This window comes from Aythya fuligula, chromosome 10, assembly GCF_009819795.1.
Source record: "Aythya fuligula isolate bAytFul2 chromosome 10, bAytFul2.pri, whole genome shotgun sequence".
In the NCBI taxonomy this organism is placed as follows: Eukaryota; Metazoa; Chordata; class Aves; order Anseriformes; family Anatidae; genus Aythya; species Aythya fuligula.
In genome coordinates, this window is record NC_045568.1 from 5,053,146 (window position 1) to 5,073,017 (window position 19,872).

The following is a 19,872-nucleotide window of genomic DNA, read 5'->3' on the forward strand; positions in this document are numbered from 1 at the left end:
TTCTTACTACTTTTGCTACAATCTTTAGAATGTCATGTATCAAGAATATCTTAACATAGTCCTAAATAAATTACGTCTAAATTTTAGAGAACACATTCTGTTAAGAGCAGTTCAGAAGTAGTCAGAAAAGCCATCTGAAAATCTTCCAAAATGGTAATATAAATTATACCGATCATACTGTGTAAGAAAAATGAGCTCAAAATACGAGAGCAATTAATAGAACGGGTACTGTAAGCACTCTCTTGAGCATATATATTTTTTTAAACTGGCCCAGATTATGTACTGAGGGTACAGAACTGCCTCTGTTGTGTACGTCACCATCCCTTTCAGCCCGGAACAATCATTATCCACAAGTCACCCAACAGTTTTTCTGTAAGGAAATCTATGTACCTGATATACAATCTGATTTAATGAAACTGAAAACTGAAGGCAGTACTGTGAGTAGCATCACTGCAAATAAAGGGATCCATTAAAAAATTATTGCTTTGGCTAATTCTGTATTACAATGGCCTTCTCTTTCCTTTGTGCAAACTATCTCTCCTAAAGTGGAGGTCTCTTCTCTAAGCAAATATTTTTATTTTATCTGGACTTAACTATTGGACACATCTATTTCTGTGAAAACTTGCACGCCAATTAATTTTTAATAGCTAAAATTTTTATATATTTGTGACATTAAAAATACCACTTGATACATACTTGCTACATTAAATACATAAGAAAACATGAAAATATCCTAGGTTTTGAAAAATCGACATTCTATTCAGCAAGATCTTTTTATTCTATCAGAAAAACTGAATTATGTTATTTTACTATATAGAACTGCATTGTTTTTCTATTTCCGAGCAATAACTACATTGCATTAACCTCGTTATTGAACTCAAAGATTTTTGGAAGCACACTGATCCCATCCTTTATCATTAAACATTGAACTTTAGGAAGTTGCAATGCACTTGTAGCAAACTACATTTTGTAAAGAGTATCTAAACCTTTATAAATAAACACCCGCACGCATTATGAAGATGCAGAACTCAAGAATTAATACCTGCAAAGTAACTGATCACTAACTAGGACATACATAACTTTTTTATGCTGTCACTAGCAGACTAAAGCCTTCTAAGCAGCCTCATAGTCACATATGGCAATTGGAATATGATGACTCTTACTGGTAATGGGTAGCACCTGGTAAAGGGCATTTGTTTTGCTTTGCTGTATCCCTCTCACATACACACAACTTTTTGGATGTATCACTACACTGATTTAAGAGTGCATCAAGTGTTTTACGGTTTAATGTCTCCAGTATCTGCTCCAATTATTTTAAAACGTTAAAACATGAAACAGAGAGTCAAGTCTGCATTACCCTCACAAACCTTATTAGGAAAACCACTGAGCCATTTCCAGCTGCAAAAACAGCTATACCATTTGCACAGGCTACAGTAACTGAATAATCACTTTTTAAAGCCAACTTTGGAAACATCCACGTGATACTACCATACCATAACTGAATTATGTAGAGGACCATAGACATTTACAAAGGGAGTAAGGATTACAAATCATTATTAAATACAACATTAAGACAGAATCTGTTTTTGATGAAACAGATTCAATATCACAACCCTTTATGCAGGGTATCTCCCATGAGAACAAAACATACCTCAATTTCATTCCACGTTGCAACTTTTGTCACTAAATGAATAAAGAGCATTGTTTTCCACATATTATAATCCACAAATTTGTATAATAATTACACTTTAGACTGACCTAAAATGATAACTGATTTCCTTACATCATGTAATACAAGTAATTTTCTTCTTTAAAATAAATACTTGAAAATTCAGATATTAAAAAATTACAATTAATTTAAGAAAACATCTAATGTACAGTCACATTCAATACCAACACCTACCTAGGAACCTGTGTAAATGCTGTGGTTGTTAGCCCACACTGGGCTCTGCACTATCAGGGCTAACTATTATCAGCACTTGCATACAGTAGATTAAAGCTGGCCTGGCAATGTGTGCATCAACTGCAGCTTACACTAACAGTGTAACACACCCTAAAAGACAACAGACAGGAACTTTCCTCCATGTAAATCCAGAATTTTCAAGCAACAACTGTCACTTTCACAAAACGTGGAAATAATAAAATGAACATTAACAACAGTGCTACACATTTCTAACTGGCTGTCAACATGCATCCCATACTATGCATCACCTAGGCTTAAAAAAAACACAAACAAACAAACAAACAAACAAAAGAACTCCTCCCATATCCAACAATGTTTCTTATCCTGTAACATTAAGAGGACACCTCCTATCTCACTGTATGGAACGTGCATATGGCTCACATAAATCATCCTGTAAATTACAAAGCAATGCTTGAGTCTACCAGTGATTCATTTACTCATATGGTTATACAGCTGAACATACAACCAAGGCACCCTTAACTATCACATTTTATTTTAACATCCAAAGTTATTTTCTTACCTCGGCAGCCTGTGTCTCCTGATGTAATAAAGTTAGACCCGTCAAGTCTTCTAAGAAGGAATGTGAGGAATTAAAAACTTTAGCTAGGAAATTAAACCCTTCTCGTTCGTACTGGTCGAGGACCTGTCAAATAAAATAACAATTAAAAAAATATTAAATAATTCATCATATTTTGGTCACAAAATAAAAGTACAAACTTTCATAACACTCAGAAAATTAATATATAGTAAGCAGGTGAAGATTATAAAATACGATAATTTCTCCCATCTTGATTTCTAAAAGGGGAAAGGTGGAGGTAAATGGGAAGTGAGGTTTAAGATTTCCTGCCTCAAACGAATTTTTAAGCTTATAACAAAAGAGATGATAGGGCAACACAAAAAACTTAGTTGCAAAGTCCTGAAAGAAGGATACGAGTTACACTAAACACAGTAAAATACTGCTCCAATGTATCAGTTAAGTGAAAGGTACAGCTCTTGCAAAACATTTCTAAATAAAGCACTGAGCATTCTTTTATACAGAATACTACTGCAGAGGGCATAGACACATTCTATATTATTTTGCAGTATTTTTTCCACCTGCATTATTTTAGGAAAGAAGCAGGAAGTTACATGGTTAACGCGTTCCTTAAACTTATCCACTCCTGCTGGACAGACAATTCCCTGCAACCAGTGAAACTCCCTCCAGAAAAGAAGGAAAAAAATAAAATTAAAAAAAATCTGGAAGCACTGTGGTTTTGTTCTATCACAAGTAGGCAATTCAACCAAGTGAGCTTCGTTCTGAGGCTTAAAAACAAACAGGCAACCCCTGCCCTCCCACTCCCCAAAGAATCCAGTCACCCTTCTTCAGATAATAAGAAAAAAATCAAGGGAGGTGGCAGAGAGGAAGAAAATTGTTTCAATACATATTAATCTATGTCAACCAAAATCACAACTTACTCTCAACAATCTCACTCCTTCCTAATTTAACGACTCCTAAAGGCCTAGGAGAACCTTAAAACTGTGGGGACTTGCACAGCCCAACAGCATTCTCCAGCAAAACACGTCTAGTGAGCTCCTACTTGAGTCCCACAGGAATTCAGGTTTGTCTCAAAAAATTTATAGCTAGCTGACAGAACTGCACATCTACTAGTGAAACAGACTGGGGTCTTCATTTAGATATTCACACAAAATGTCCACTTAGCAGCAAAATTATCCACTGCATACTTAGGTTTAAAAATATACAAATATGCATGAATATATATACAAATATGTATACAGGTATGTATGCTTCATATGTCTGAAAAAATACAATAAAAACTGCACTTCATGTGCTCTTACTAAATCTGGAGAAATTGTTCCTTATAGTTTAAAGATTCATTTCACCATACGTAGGTGTTTTTTTGTGTTTGTATATTTTTGCAATGATCCATACAAATAATCGGAAATTAAAAAAATAAATAAATAAAAAGGACTGAAAAAAAAAATAAAAGACTTCTTAGTTGCATTTCTTAGGGTTGGGCTGTTGTTTTTTTGTTTATTCCCGAGACAAACACAGCAAGACAGATTAGCTAACTGTTCATAATGTAACACAGAGATTTGGGAAACTTCACTATTCCATTTGAGATGTGTCCTCCCAATATTAGCCATTACATATATTGTGAAATTAGTGTGGACATATACATACACGTTTTAATGACTAGTCTGTGTTCCAAACCTCTGTTAAAACAACCAGATGTGCAGAGGTCTCTTGTGTCTGGCTCTTTGTGAAACACTGTATAAACACATCAATTTATAAACTTGGATTGTGTTCACAGCCCTGCCTGCATATAATCTGTGAAGCTATCAGCATTATCAAATGCGCTGCTATTACTTTAATTTGTTGGAACCACAATACAGAGCTTATGAGACATCTTTTTAGGGATGTAGGCCAGATAACAGTTCATGATGTGTTAAAACAATACACAGCCTAGTAGCCTTATTCTAAAATATTACAGCATATCAAAGAAATGCAGGGACAACACCATAAAATGTTTGTCTTTTTCCAGAGGTAGAACTAGTGGAAGACATAGATGCTCTTGGGCTATGCAAATCTTAACAACAGAACAGGGAGCTGAGTGCAGCCTCGCTGCATACAGTTAAATATGTCTAACAAATAGCCTTTAAATGGAGTTGGTTTGTTCCTCAGCTAAACATGCCTTGTTCCTCATTTCCAAAGAACTGTGACTCAAGGCTGAAGCGCAGATTTCCAGGTAATGTTTCCTTGGTAAGTTTGTTACTTCAGCCCGCCAGGGCCCCCCCGCCCCCCGCACAAACTGCCCTGGTTTATTTCAGAGATGTGCGCAACATTTCGATGGTCCTGGCCATAACTGTAAACGAATTCTTATGTACTCACAGCGAGCAGGCTGCATGACTACACCGACATTTAAAATGTCTAACTTGAGCTTTGGATGAATCATCTCAAAGATTATTTTTTTTTATTAAATCAAATTGCAATTACCACGTATTGTAAATAACATGGAAGAGAATAGGAAGTCTCCCATTAAGTCTGTTTTAAAATGCATGTTGAGAAAACATTACTTTTAATAAAATAAGACCACAGAACCATGAGTCAAAGGTGCATTATTTTTGGATCTAGTGAATTGCATTTTTTAAAGTTTATTTTACTTAAAAGAAGTCATATAGGAGTAATACACATTAACACAACCATATTTGGTTTTATGGAAAGATTTGAAAATTTATTTTCTCCTGCTGTAGAAAATCCTTCATGTCACCCTGCTAGACTTTCCATGGCATTACGATAGCAAACATGGGTTAAGGCAACACTTCTGACTGTGGAGAGTCAGAAGAGTAGGTTTCAAAACCTAAGCCACAGGCAAAACAATACAGAATATTTTTCTTGTACCAGCACCTAGAGAAAGGAGAAACTTTATCAAAAAGCACACTTGCTGTTTCCATTTCCAGAACGGGAATGGTCTGCTAAAAAGAAATATCTGTTACCTAGTTTTAAAACAAAAACCGCAGCAACGTGGCCCAGAGAATAAAGCCTCTCAGGGACCAAAGAAGGACCTGGCAGCATCCCTCAGTTTGGTACCTGAACAGTGGTGGTATCAAAGAAAGCGCACTCTTAACACAGGCAGCAATTGAAACAATATTTTGTCACCTTCAGGGACTTCATGTCCCAAACGGATAAATACCATTAATTTGCCCCTCATCTAGTATACAAGTTCAACAAAAACTATCCTTTGATTAATGTAATGTGGCATAGGTTTGTTTGGTAGTCACTGAACACACCTCAAAAGGAAAAAAGAATGACGTAAAATAAAACTCTCATCAAATTCATATGCCAGGTGACCACACAGGCATACGCTACAGGTCAAGGGGAATAAAGCCAGGCTAGACGTCAAACAGACAATGAAATCCTAGAAAAGGTTTCCAGATTTAATCACTGCCCCTGTTGCTGCTGTGTGGAAAGGTAAAATTTCTAAAGGCCCATGGCTGGCAGGAGGTTGCTTTTTTTTTTGTTCCTTACAACTCTCTTTGCTTGGTACCAGTGTGATCATTCTGAATAATGCCCTTTCAAGAGGGCAAATACTTGAGAGAGATTATTATTGATCTCAAGCAAGTGACCAAGTGCAGATGTTAAAAAACAAACAAACAAACAAACAAACACCACCAATAACCCTCAGGACTGTTTTTCTGGGAATAAACTTATCAGTCAGAACAAAGACATGTCACTAAGTAACAATTAATTTTCTCAAGCAGAAAAAATTGCAAAGCAGCAGCAAAGAAAACCCAAAGGATATAATTCTTCTGCTGAGCAAGGCTGGCTGGAGTAGTACAGATTTATTAAGAAACTTGTATCCTTGTCTCACTTGCAGGTCACTTTTGGGAGCTCAGGAGGAGAATTCAAAAGTAGTGTGCCCTCCTTATGTCATGTCTGGTACAAATAATGTCAGGAAAACCCAAATTTGAAAACCACAGTTTTCTGATACATTTAAATCTCCTCTCACATTGATGTTACAGCCTTGGTTCTATTCTTCATTTTACAGAGCAAAGGGTGCCATAATTTTTATTTTTAAGTGACAGTATTTATAAAATGTGGATACACATGATAACAATGGGGACAAATTAACGCATTCCTAAAGCTTTTGTGTACATACTACAAACTGACTCAGTTTATCAGAAATCTTTTTATTCTCAGTTGCTTACTAAAGAAAAAAAATGAATCTCATGGTAGGAGAAAGAAATCAAAAACTTGAAGTAAAAGAACATGTTTTGAAATCAGAAACAGATGCAAAGTGTTGGTATTATATTCTTTTTAATAGCATTCTTCATCAAGAAGTCAGAATTACTTGGTAGAAAGACTCAAAGGGAATCTAGCTGCAGGACTGCTTTATAGCATAGAAGTTTGTATATGGCTACATAAGAATACAAAAGAAACTTCTAATCACAACAACCTGGCCACTTACATTCTATGGCTTATTTCTGTCACAATGTTTAAAAAAATTAAACCTATATTTACATTTTATTGTTCACTCAAGTATTTTGTATGTGGAGAGCTTGAAATAATAATGTTTAGTTACAAGGAAAAAATTAGAGATTAATATTACCAGATTTACTGGTTACACTAAATAAGGTACATGGATTGCCTACCTCCAAATAATAGAGGTGCTGTGTTTTACAATTTTCTTAGCATTAAACACTACCTTCTATAATAGCAGATGAACAGAATACCATATAACATGATAATGACTTGATTTCATTGTCATTATATTGTCATCTTCACTGACATTTCAGTGTCATAAAAATCAAGACATTCACTGCCCTATGTAGAAAATCTGCAAAAACCCTGATCCGTGTCTGCACACTGCTAGCTGTCTAGTTATCACAGGCACTGAAGAACAAATAGAATACTACTGAGAGTGTTGGCATTTCAGTTTCTACATCTGCTTGTAAAATTAGACACACATGTAAAAGTTAAGAGTTAAACTTTTCAAAGCTGAATGTAACCACTATTAAAACAGGAAGTTTGGTGAGAGACTACAATGCTGTGAAGAATCCTCAACAGTGGGAAGAGAATACAAAGAAGCACGTGAGCTACCAGGAGCTTGGGTCTAGGCCATTGCACAGGCAGCACTGCTAAACTTCCAAAATTTTATCATGAGAGCCTTAATTATGTTTTCCTTTAAAAAAAGTTGACACTGAGACTCTTACCATTTCATGAAGTTCTCAATTTTTGTCATCATTTAGCCCTTAGAAGTTGTAAAGAGAAACCCAGTAAGGTGTTTGTGATCCAGCCTAACAAGATCTAGCCTACTAAGGTATTCATTTTCATAGATGGATCACAACAAAACTAAACTTTTCTGAAGATCATGGTTTTCAGGAATCCAGATCATGATATTGGAACAGTAAAATCTGACAACGTTAACATGAACACGAAAATGACTCTGAAGAAAGTATTTTGGTAATAGTCCTGTGAGTATTATTTTAGTGTGTAATGTGTACAACCCATGCTTGTACATTTGCACACAATGAAGTTTTAAGATCCAGACCATGAAGCAAAGTTCTGAAGAAGGCTGTACTCCAGGTGCAAGACGAAGACGGCTATTCTGAAAAGACTAGAAGGTTACAAACCACAAGGCAAAAATGACATCAGTTTTGGCTAATGTTCAAATAATTAAAACACCTTCTGCATGTACAGTTTTCCCTATACTTTTCCATAATCACTATTAAAAATGAAATTAGATCAGTAGAAAACAAGTTTTCAGCACAAAACTGTACTTCAATTAGTTGAAGAGATGGCTGGTTTAATCTAGAGTAGGAGTGTAGCATAGATGTGTTTGGTCTGTTGCTATTACCTACACTGAGTTGAATTGCAACTGACAGAAAATAAGAGTATTAGCATAGTAAAGAATATGCCCTGAAAGGCTCTGATGATTTTTATTTTATTTTTTTAAGCCTTAGTCTTGTTACTTTCTTCTTTTAAAAGATGCAGAGAGAAGGAGTGTTCTTCAAGACATAAGAGATATCAGTTTAAACACTGTCTTTTCCACATGAAGCTCCCAGGAACTACAGGCATTCTGAGCCTTTCTGCAATAACCTTGGCATGTTTTATATACCATTTTCCCCCAGTATGAATCAATACACTATACAAACGAATGGCTATATTTTTATCTTAGATATTTTATTTTCCTATATTGAAACATAATGACACCCTCAGATTACAGCCAGCGTAAGGCCTTCCTACTGGACAGCATTTAAGACACTCCCTGCCTGGAAGCATTAGCAAACAGAAGTGAAAAGAGGGGTGGGGGGGAAGAGTAGAAAAACATCTCAGTTTTAGAGACTGAGAACTGAGGAACAAAAGAGTTTCTCAAGTAGGCAGTATCATTAGCTCATTTGTCCTGACCTGGTTTAATACATAGGTATATCCTTCAGTCACCTAATAGCCACTTCTTGCTTGCTCCACATTTTACATTTGATGGATATTTACAACTTTATTTATCCCTGTTCTGCTTCCTGTCCAAAATTTATGCTGATTAACTCAACAGCAATTACAACATTTTTGGCTCCAGTTCATACTAGCATTAGCTACTATCTCACGTACAGCAACTGCAGAAAGCCCTCCTTTTTCCCTAGTCACATCTGAGGTTACTGATGATTTGTGGAAGAAGAACCTATTTGTTATGCATAGGGAGAGACATCTATAGCACAACCCTAAATGTTAACTTTGAGAAAAGATCCAGAAACATCATTCACCTTCTCCAGACAACACAAAAAGCAAGTAAAACACGGACACTTCCTCAAGCGACCAAATGGTTCTTCTGACAGAAAAGCAAACTCACTTACGTAGAATATCGTTTTGGCTTTCTACACAAATAACATTTTATAAAGATTGGAATGGTCCCTGCCCTCAATGGGTTGACATAAGCAAACAAAAAGCCAATGCTGACTGTGTAACATGAAAGACATGAGCTATTCCAGCTAACTCTCCCCTGCCAGCCACAGTCCAGTAATAAGGCCTGACCTGTTCGACACTGAGCACCCGAAACTATCGCTAATTTACGCAGAAATTGTAGCTGCTCAGTAGCTCCTAAAACTAGATCTCTAAGTTAAAAGTTCTTTTAACTTAAAAAAACAGTATTTTATAGACTACTGAAGAGTAGAAGATTTTATTATCTGGATGTTCTATAATACATATGCAAAACAGCACTGGAGAAACAATAGCATTTAAACCAAAACCACACATATTTACTGGATTTCATCAGTTTCAGTCATTTTACCATCATTTTTAATTCAATTTCCTTCACTTCTCTCCAATTTCAAAGAGAACAGAAAAATGTGTCTTGGAAGCACTTCTGCAAAGACACAAATATAGGCAATCCTGTAAAAAATGTGAAAAATTGAATAAAGGTTGAACTTTAAACTGTTAAAAATGCCTAAATGGCCATTTGCAAACAAAAGAACATTTGACCAATAAAGCAAGGGTGTTAAGTTTAAAAAACTTGTTAAATTTGACAATAGAAAATAGGTATAGACATAAACAGCCTCCCATCAAAGTCTAGAATGGTAAGAATGAAGAAGAGCATATAAAGGAAAAAAAATACAACTGTTAAAACCAAGAAAGTGCAAAAAATTATCTGTGTAAAGATAATTACCCAGGATAAAGATGCACCCCTTTGATCTCATGAGCTTGTAGTAAATATATAATTCATTTGTATTTCAATATATTACAATATATGCATTTTATAATCATTTAAATATGAGATTATAATGAAGCAAATATAGTATATAGGCTAGTGGAAAAATATAATCAAACTCTCCTGTGATCACCCAATTCTAGGAGATGTGTTACAAGACTTGGCCATGGAAGACGAACATGGATTTATGTCTATTCTTTCAGCAAAGCGTGTTGCTGTTACTTTTTGTTAAGTGGAAACAGAATTGTGGCTCAAACTGCAAAGGCACAGTGCTGCACTGTATAAATCTGAAGTATTTCTCTATCAGAGCTGTCAATGCAAAAGACTGCTTTGGACAGCCTTGTATGCCTTAAAATTTTCATCCATGTGATCAAACCTTCACATAACCCTGTCAATTCTTCAAGTTTGGGTACATACAAGAAACTGAACCAACAACTGATAATCAGCACTTTGCATATAACTGATACGAGCAAGTATTTTGTCTTGCTTATTGCACTAAATATGTCAGCATATTAAAGGACTTAAAATAGTTATTAGTACTAACGAATCATAAGAAAAGTTTATGGAGGTAAAGAAATTACAAACTACTCATATCCAGCAAAATGAACAATTGACCTTTTGAATTTCAGAACAAAACCTATAGAATCTGGTTTGAACTACTTCTACATTTAGCAGTAGTAGAAGGATCAACATCAACACCATATCAGCATGTTCCCAGTTTTTATCCAATTCAGTATTATTCAACTTTGTTTTCATCTTATGTAACAGGCTCAGAAACCATATTTTAACTCAAGGTACTTTAGACCAGTTTTGTTTTTACTGACACCCTGTAACAGCATCACAGAAAGATGACAAGACCACATCCAGCGGCCATTAGAATAAATAGTTTAAAACTGTATTACAGACAGGTATTGAACAATGTATCAATACCAGAAAATTATGGTGGTGCTCTTTCCTGCTTGCTGACAGTCCTTTTTTCTTTGTACTAATCGTGATTAAAGTTGAATCAAATTGGAGGAAGAAATGTTGGGAAAAGAACTCCAAGACTCACAGAATTTACTTTAAATACAACACAAACAAAAGCAGTCATAAATAATTAAAAAAAATAATAATAACAGCAGATTTCTTCTTCCCCTTAAAAACAGTATTTTAAAGCTCATTAAGCTTAAAAATGTACAACTTCATCTTTTGGGTCAGATAAAAAAAAATTCTATTTTTAGATGGGAGAGAGAATGCTCTATATGAAGTCCACTTACAGACGCTTAGAATAATATCCTGCATCCATTTAAGATCACTGAAAAGTACTGAGACTTTGTTGTTGTTGTTTTAATGTTATTTAACATGAAAACATGGAAGCTAGTCAACACCATGAACTAGTCAGTCATCCCAGCTGCTTCTTGGAAGAGATTCTGGGATCCTCTGCAACATCGCTTTATTTCTACTATTTAATGTATTACACTCCTATGTCGGTAAAAATCAAGATGCTATTTCACTTAAACATCAGGAACCACTTAAATTCACCATATAAAAAAACATGGAATAACATGATTATTTGTTTTCTTCTCTGAAGGGCAAAAGTGTGTTACTTATTACTAGAAAGGGATTCTTAATCTAGCAGCTCTATTATTCCTAAACCAACAGTAATAACACTATAATTGCTGATTTTCTGGAGCAGAAGAAAGAGGGAATAAGTTTTGGAGAGTTGTACGTTCTTTGTTCCTTTTTCTCCCTTCCTCTTTCCTCCTCCATCTCAAGAAGCCTTCATAATCAGAGTTGAAAACTTCCACTGCAAAGAACCCAATACTGGAGAGCAGTTCCCAAACACTCCCTGCAGTAAGCCTTAGCTATCTTCTCTCTTGTGCCAAGATGACAAGACCCCTGACCACAATGATTTGGGGAAGAGTGGTGTTTTACATTGTTATTTAAGCATGTTTTCTATGCCACGTTGTATTTAAACTCCCTAAGCTATCCAACGGTTGCATCTGCCATCTGGGAAGAAAAACTCTTACGTGATGAAGACAAATGGACTGGCTAGGAAAAAAAAGACAATTATCTTGGGATAGTAGGCTGGGCAATAAAAACTGGTTTTGCTCAGCAAAACATGAAAGATGCAAACCTCCAGCTCTCAACATTTAAACACAGTTGCAAACACCCACACTCAAAACAAATATTTTGACATTGCACATACAGCTGCTAGCTTCTGAGATGCTAAGATTTACTTATCCTGAAGTCAGAAGTTTTGAAAATGCATCCTCCTCTCAGTGCTGAGAGCCCTGAACCCAAAACAAGTCCTCACCCATGCGAAAATATTTGGGTGGGTGGTTTAGTCTCAAGACACCAACTGATCTTTAACTTTGTACAAACCATGCCAATTCTTCGTACTTATAAATATGCGAACATAAGCTAAAATGGAAGAATGTCATACTGATTTGTTGTAAAGAGGCACACTAGTTTCCACTCCTTAAGATAAGTAATAATAAACAAATTAGACTCTCCTGTTAGATTTTTTTTTTTTTTGGGGGGGGGGGGGGGGGGGGGGGATAGGTACAGGAGAGTAAAGCGAGCAAATTGTTTCCAAAAATAAAGACTTTAAAAGACTCTCCAAAAAGAGCTTTTAACTTGAAACGTCTCCTCGATTGTTCTATACTTACTACAAGTTTCTTAGTTGAAGAAAACATACGAAAAACAAATTGATTAAGCAGCTATTTCACAGACATGCTAAATGTTACAGTGAAGACAACAGAATTGCTAAGAGCAATTGCTCGTTAAAGATTTCCAGCATCACCACGTCTGGGGGAAGGGAGAAGACAACAAATAAGTCACTGCCAGCAGCAGGATTCATTAAAGTCTTGAACTATGCTTCTCATGATCTGCCTGAATTTTTAAACAACCAGAATTCTCCTTAGTACCATACGATGTTAGCTCTTAAACATCAATAAACCTGCATCCCACAACTCTGAATAACTGGTGCAGTACATAAGTCACTTCTAACTCTTACGATCTAGACATAACAGTGCTAACACATGGGAATCTCAACCTGCTTTCTGAGTTTTTTAAGTGGTATGATTTAAGAATACAAGTATTGAATGTAAATATTTCCTACCTTTCCCCACAGCTTTATTGTAGAGCTTATGTGCAAGGAGGTTTGTCTGTTACACCAAACTACATACACTTCATTAACATCATTATTTATTTATTTTTAAATACATGACAGAGATAAGGAGCTCTCTCTCAACTCATTAGATTTTAGTGCTTCTCTTTTCAGTTCCATTTTCTAATCCTCATCCATCCTGTCTGTACAGACACTTTAGAATACACCCCCCGATTTCTCACCCTTTCCTCTGCTCACAAAATGTTTAAAGTTAACGTTACTTTTAAGATTTTTGTAGCACTCTTCTCTAGGGAGATAAAATTTGGTTATAATGGTCACATTTCCATGGTGATCATTTCTTAGTGTATGATGTTGCATTATTAGTAAGCATCACAACTTCTTTCTGTTAGTATGCTTTTCCTTGAGATAATCTACATCATATTTTGTTGATTTTGTAATCAAAAATCATTATTTTTTAAATAAGATTTCAAGAATGTGCAACTTTCTGGCAACCAAAAGTAAAGCCATCCTCATGGTGACAAATTTTGAAAAATAAGTATTTTAATTCTCCTACTGCAGTTAAAATAAACATCCACAGATGTAAAGACTGTCTGAAATTTCTTAAGTTATGGGCAAAATAATCCTGATTCCTGATCCTCCCAGTTACAATGACTTTTTTTGAGGATAAGAAAAGTAATAAAATTCTGTAAGTCACTTCTCAAAAAGCAACTTTTTAAGCTACATTATGAGTAAGAAAAGTTACATTTAACTCAGTGTGCAGAAAGCATGCCTACATATATTAATGATGCATTAAGCCTGAATGAAATCTGTCCAATATTAATACAGAGGCTGCACTGTACGTACAAGTGTCAAATGCTAACATCTGCAAGTTCAGGAAATAAGTTACAAACAGACTTGGTTACAAAGACAATGTTAGAGCACAGCTATAGAAACAACTATTTAAAATAGTTTTTTTTTTTTTTTTTTTTTTTAAAGTGTTCAATCCTGAAGGACAAGCATTTCTCCCCACTTCCTCCATCATTTCTGCAAGCCATGCAAGATAGCTTTTTTTAAGGAAAAAACAAACCTTTTTTTCCCATCCCATGATTTACATGTCTCTGTTTAACATCAACACAATACTTGAATTGAGAAATGTCTAGGTTATTACTCAGAAAATCCAAATGTGAAAGTCTCTTGTCAATGCAGTTAGGGCAAGTATGAAGGGTCTTGCTGAAATCAAAATTAAAATTATCTCAACTGAAAAAAAATAATCAGTAGGTTCCTGAATAATGCCAGCTACTGTCATAACTGATCTGAGCCCTTTACAGTAAAAATGCATGCAAAGCAGATAGCAGATGAGAACAATAAAAGCATTGTTATGTCTACATGATAATAGATTTCAAAACTGAAACACTCGCAAGTAATTTATGCAATGCAAGCACTTAGTAAATGTCACAGCAGAAGTGACAGTTTAAACTATTCCTGGGATGTTAAAAAAGGAAAACATCTGTAAGGGCAGGGAAATATCTTGACTGAAAACAGAAATGGTAACAGTGCCCAGAATACCATCCCTGATCCTGGTATCTACCCTTTCATGAAATGCAATGAGACTGGAAAAGCATTTAAAGGCAGAGTCAGTAAAATTCCTCAGTATTTAAAAAGCTATGACTTTAGCAGCACAATTTTTCAGCATGCCGAATAAGAAGTTTAAGAACGTTTAAGTTTAAAGAGTAATTCTCTGCTCTTAAAGTTGACAGTGGAGATGATCCCAACTCAGAACAAATTGAATAAGGGAAGTAAAGAAATATTTTACAGAAAATTGGGATGCATTCCAAAAAGTGGACTACAAATCTGAACTCAGGAGGAAATAATATCTGTAAGCTATAGATGAAAACAGGGGACATGTATACCCTAGTTGGTTTGTAGCAATCATCTTTTCTGACATTAAGCCCTGTGAATCTGTGAGGTCTCCTGAGTCATTCCAGGATGCATGAGGAGGAGCAAGGACGGGAAAAATTTCATTGCCCTCAATAAAATATTAACATTAGCAACTTTGTATTGAGAAAAATAAATATTTTAACTTCTATGTTTCAAGGCTTCAGTCAGTTGCCTGCATGAATCATGACCAGCCTACCTTCATATGGGACTGTAATGCTTCTCACCATTGTATCATGAGAAAATAGCCTTATTTTGCTCCCAACAGGCTAAAGTGCTCTTAATTAGCACACCAAGTAATATTTCATTGATTAAGAAAAACAGTTCATAAAAACAAGTATCTATACCAAGAACTTTGGACTCTCCTCTCCCATTAAAAGAACAAGTTCACCATGGATGAGGGAAGTGCAATAGCAAAGCTTATCCAGCTCCTCACACCTACTACTAAACTGGCTCGTGCAGTGCTGGTAGCCCCGAGAGAGACTTTTGTTCAAGCACACGATTGTGCAGCACCAGAAAAATACACAGGGGGAAATCATACGAGGAAAATTTGGCCCGGAATAAAAATAGATTGGTTTCCTGCTGCGACCATCCCAAAATTCCTGAACAATTGCCTGTGGGAAGCTCGTCTGGCGCGCAGCCTGTTTAGGACAATTCTGGGTAAGGAATAGCTGGCTGCTAGGATGTCTGGGTTGTTCAGTTTCAGAAACAGAAAAACTAAGTCATGACTGTGAGTCAAAACGAAGTGGAATCTAATCTCTAAACATGCAGATCATTAGCAGCTTCTTCTAAGTCATCCAGCTGCACTGCTACATTTTTTAAGAATTCCTTAGTCACTTGAACTCTTCAAACATAAAACTAATGACAAGAGCTCGAGAATGGGAATGCTGACATAAGAAAAAAGATGAGGTACCAGCAAATTCAATTATATCAGAAAAGCCACTTCTCTCCTTACTAAAAGTTTGAATCTACAGCAAATCTGACATAAATGCTCTTATAAAAAAGCAACAACAACGCACAGGCTGCAATTAAATAGTAATTGGATTTGTCATTTCAAAGTATCAGCATCAGATTTCCAGATAATACAGGGTGACATATTCTTATGCTAATAAACAGAAAGTTAGCAAAGTAAACAAATGCTGTGTTTCTACTGTAAGGAAATACGTGCGCCAATGAAGCAACCTTTTCAGCACAAAAGTAATTTAATACTCAAACCACATGAAAAGCGATCTCTCTGGGAATAGCACAGCTGCTAAAATCCAAGTCAGTTTTTATTAAATCATCAAGTCTGTTTATTTAAAACAGAGCTCTCTTAAAATGACCTCCAAGAGGAAATGATTTGCTAACAAAAAATTGATACCTGCATTTAATTTATCTACATCAATGTATGTTTTCATATATCAATATGTCCCTAAATCAGAAATAAAACGAAAAAAGAAAGCAAGCTTGTTTTAAAATTTTTATCACTTCTAACTACTGCTGTGCTTTTAGCTATTCAAGAGGGTAGATACACATTGCTTAAAAAATAACTGCAGTTTTAAGTTTCATGGTTGAACTTTTGAGGAGAAAATGGACATAGAAATTCCACCAAAACTTGTCAAATGTACCAGGACAGACTGGAGAAATAACAAGAATTCTGTAAGAGAAGAATTTCTGCAAGACATCTTAAAGTCTCAAAAAATGATAGTCCCTCAAGAGTTTTTGATAGCTATTTGAAACAGGAAGGATAACTGCAGTGGAAACAATGGAAAGAAATTCTTGCAATAAGTCCCTAGGTACATAAAAGTTAACTAAATTAATGGCACTCCCAAGCAGGCCAAATCATGAGTCAAAACTTCTGAATCTTCATATTGAGATATCCCAGTCAAAGCTTCTTAAGCTTGCACTACACTGCCATAGAAAACTTGCCAGAAAAACTTTAAGGCCACAATACAGGAAAACAATCCAAGACTGAAGAGGAGGCCTCACACAGACACATTAGCGGGCTGCCCTAGTGTTCTGGCAAGACATAGCTCAGATCCTAGCAACAGCTGTAAATCCATTAGGTGACTCAGGACTGTCAACACTAGCATCAAAATGAAACAGTTTTTTTCAATAAAGAAACGTTATGGAAGTACTTTTTTTCTTATGTATTTCTTATATATTGTTTTATACCATAGAACACAAATTTAGACAACTTCACGTATTTGTAACAATATTAACTTCAAGACATTTAAACAGATACATTTACTCCCTGGACATCAGAAATAATTTCTTAGACAAAAATGGCAATTTTATTTCTTCCTATAAAGTTAGAAGCATTTAACAGTACATACATGATTAACTTTTTAGAAATGTGTCATCTCTAATCTCTGCTTTCATCCAGCTGTGAGCAAAATGTTTGTGGAGATAGCATGCTGACAGGTTATGCAAAAAAAAATGAAAATTGGAAAACAGCTAAAAAATGTGCATGAGGGCAACAAGAACTTTAGCAAGAAATGAGAACACAGATTCCAAGCCCTAAGAAAATGTTAAATACAAAGCAGACCTTGGCTTCACAAGACTGACCTAGAGCAAAACATTCTGTATATAGACAAAGTACAGTGAAAACTCAGACTTACTTTGGGGGAACAGGCTGTGCACTTATCAAATGCCAGGCTGACCGGCAGAACATTATCAAATCTTGATAAAAACCCACGGATCTGGAAGAAAAAAAAAAAAACAAAAACAAAAAACAACACTTTTATAATTATAAAAAACATACTTCCAAAATTCTCTGAGTTGGACACATTCAGTATAACGATGAAGAACAGCTGTAACTAGGGTAGTAATGGTCTAACACAATGAAGACCACCACCACCAGCTGTACTGAATTTATACACAGCATATATTGATGTTTTTCTATATATAAATAATGGTACAACTGTCTGAACACAAGACTGTTTAAACATAGAGGCACAGCACCACCTGCAGTTTGAGTTTATTTTTTACTTAGTTTTCCAGTTCCCAAAAAGCCATGGTATAACAAGATAAACACAATCTGAAAAACATGTTATAGGGATGGGAAAAAATTACTGTTGTACATGACTAAATTATGCTGTTAATACAATATTAGTGATACTTAGTTTTAAAATTCTAGACCATAGTTTCTTGTAACAGGGATAGCTCTGCAAACAGGGTGACTGGTTTGACTGAACTCTGAAACTCTGTAACATTGATTATTCTTTTTACTCTGTGCTTTTAAAGGTCTGCTATGACAGAGAGCGCTCACTAAGAACAGAACTTAGGTAGCTCTGCAATACAAGTAATAATGCTTGAATTAACATGGAAGTCTATCATAGAAAACACTTTCAAAACACACTCTACACATTTAATGCAGTTGCAATGGCACACATCTTGGAAGCCACTAGCAACTTAAATAGCATTAACTCCACGACAATTTTGTAGGAAAAACAAGCTATCCACAATGTTAGAATGCAAAAATGCAGTCATTCTCAACCACAAACCACACCCAGGAAAAGAGGAAAACAAGAAAATCAAGTCTTTCTGACACCACATGTTTTGTATTTCTGTTATCTTGGGAACTCCAAGACACTCCCTGGAAATATGTTTGGTTCACTTATGACAAAGACTATGAGTGTACAGAATTTATTAGCCACTAAGGAACAAGTTCTCAATACTGAGGACTGCTAATAAAATAACCACAGAACACCACAAACACACACCAGAAAGTACATTAATTCTAGATTCCTAGAGAAAGTAGCGTGCTCTCTGAATTGATTTGATGGATGACTGCTCAAATAAACCAGCAGCTGTAAAATTAGTTGTCGTGATATTTCAAAAACATGCTTTACCATCTATATCTACTAAACGCGTTAGAATGTCTAACTAGAGAAGACATTCACGACAGTCACTACACAAGCGTGAAAACAGATATACAGTTGACAAGTGATAACTTAATAGCAAGATATGATCCACCTCAAATATGGACTTTAATCTGATCTCTAAAGTATAGCCCAAAACAGAAAAATACCCCTATGTGATTTCACATGCAGTATAAAAAAATGGCAGACACATCTGACTAGAGTCTCAACATTCTCATAAGGAAATATATAAAATTATTTTTCGAGTAGAAAGGAGTAAATTTCCTAAAGTATATGCTAAATACCTTCCTATTTCTAGCTTTCCTTTGGAAAAAAATTGCTTTTCTTAGATGCTAAGAGAAAGTTCAGAACTGTTTTCCAGAGGTTTGGAATAAAGCCATAATTTTGAAACAAAGTCTCCTTGTAAAACAAGACTCAAAATTTTAACTTTCAAAATTATTGACATTACTTTTAAAAACGAACACCTCAGCATTATTTCATATCAGAGGAAAGCATCAAGATGATTACAGAAAACTATGAAAGATTTTAATTATGCCATACAGTTTTCAACTAAGAAAGCAAAATCTTATTCAGAACTAAATCAGGAGATTATCCTGGATCATCAAATGAGTGACAGACAGATTTGGCTCTTTCTCTTGAGATAGGAAAGCAAAAAGATACTGCAGCAGTTGTCTCAGGTTGGGTCTTGTTGACAATAGCATTAGCATATTAGCTACAAGAGGGTTAAGGGAGTAACTCAGTTTATAATGGAGTGCCCTGACTGCAAACAACTTGTCATTGTGAAAGTTACAAACAAATCAATTAACACCAAAGCCAGAAACT

The 19,872-nt window shown here is 35.4% G+C and overlaps 1 protein-coding gene across 3 annotated transcripts in view; it reads right to left on the minus strand.

The window, feature by feature from the left end:
* ATG7 (autophagy related 7) overlaps positions 1-19,872 on the minus strand; it is a 102,413-nt gene that overhangs the window by 56,294 nt on the left and 26,247 nt on the right. For all 3 annotated transcript variants that reach the window (XM_032194377.1, XM_032194375.1, XM_032194376.1), the window contains exons 17-18: positions 17,788-17,868; positions 2,484-2,606 (exon numbers count right to left, since the gene is read on the minus strand). In XM_032194377.1, coding sequence (XP_032050268.1) covers positions 2,484-2,606; positions 17,788-17,868 — 204 coding nt within the window. The remainder of the gene's footprint in view (positions 1-2,483; positions 2,607-17,787; positions 17,869-19,872) is intronic.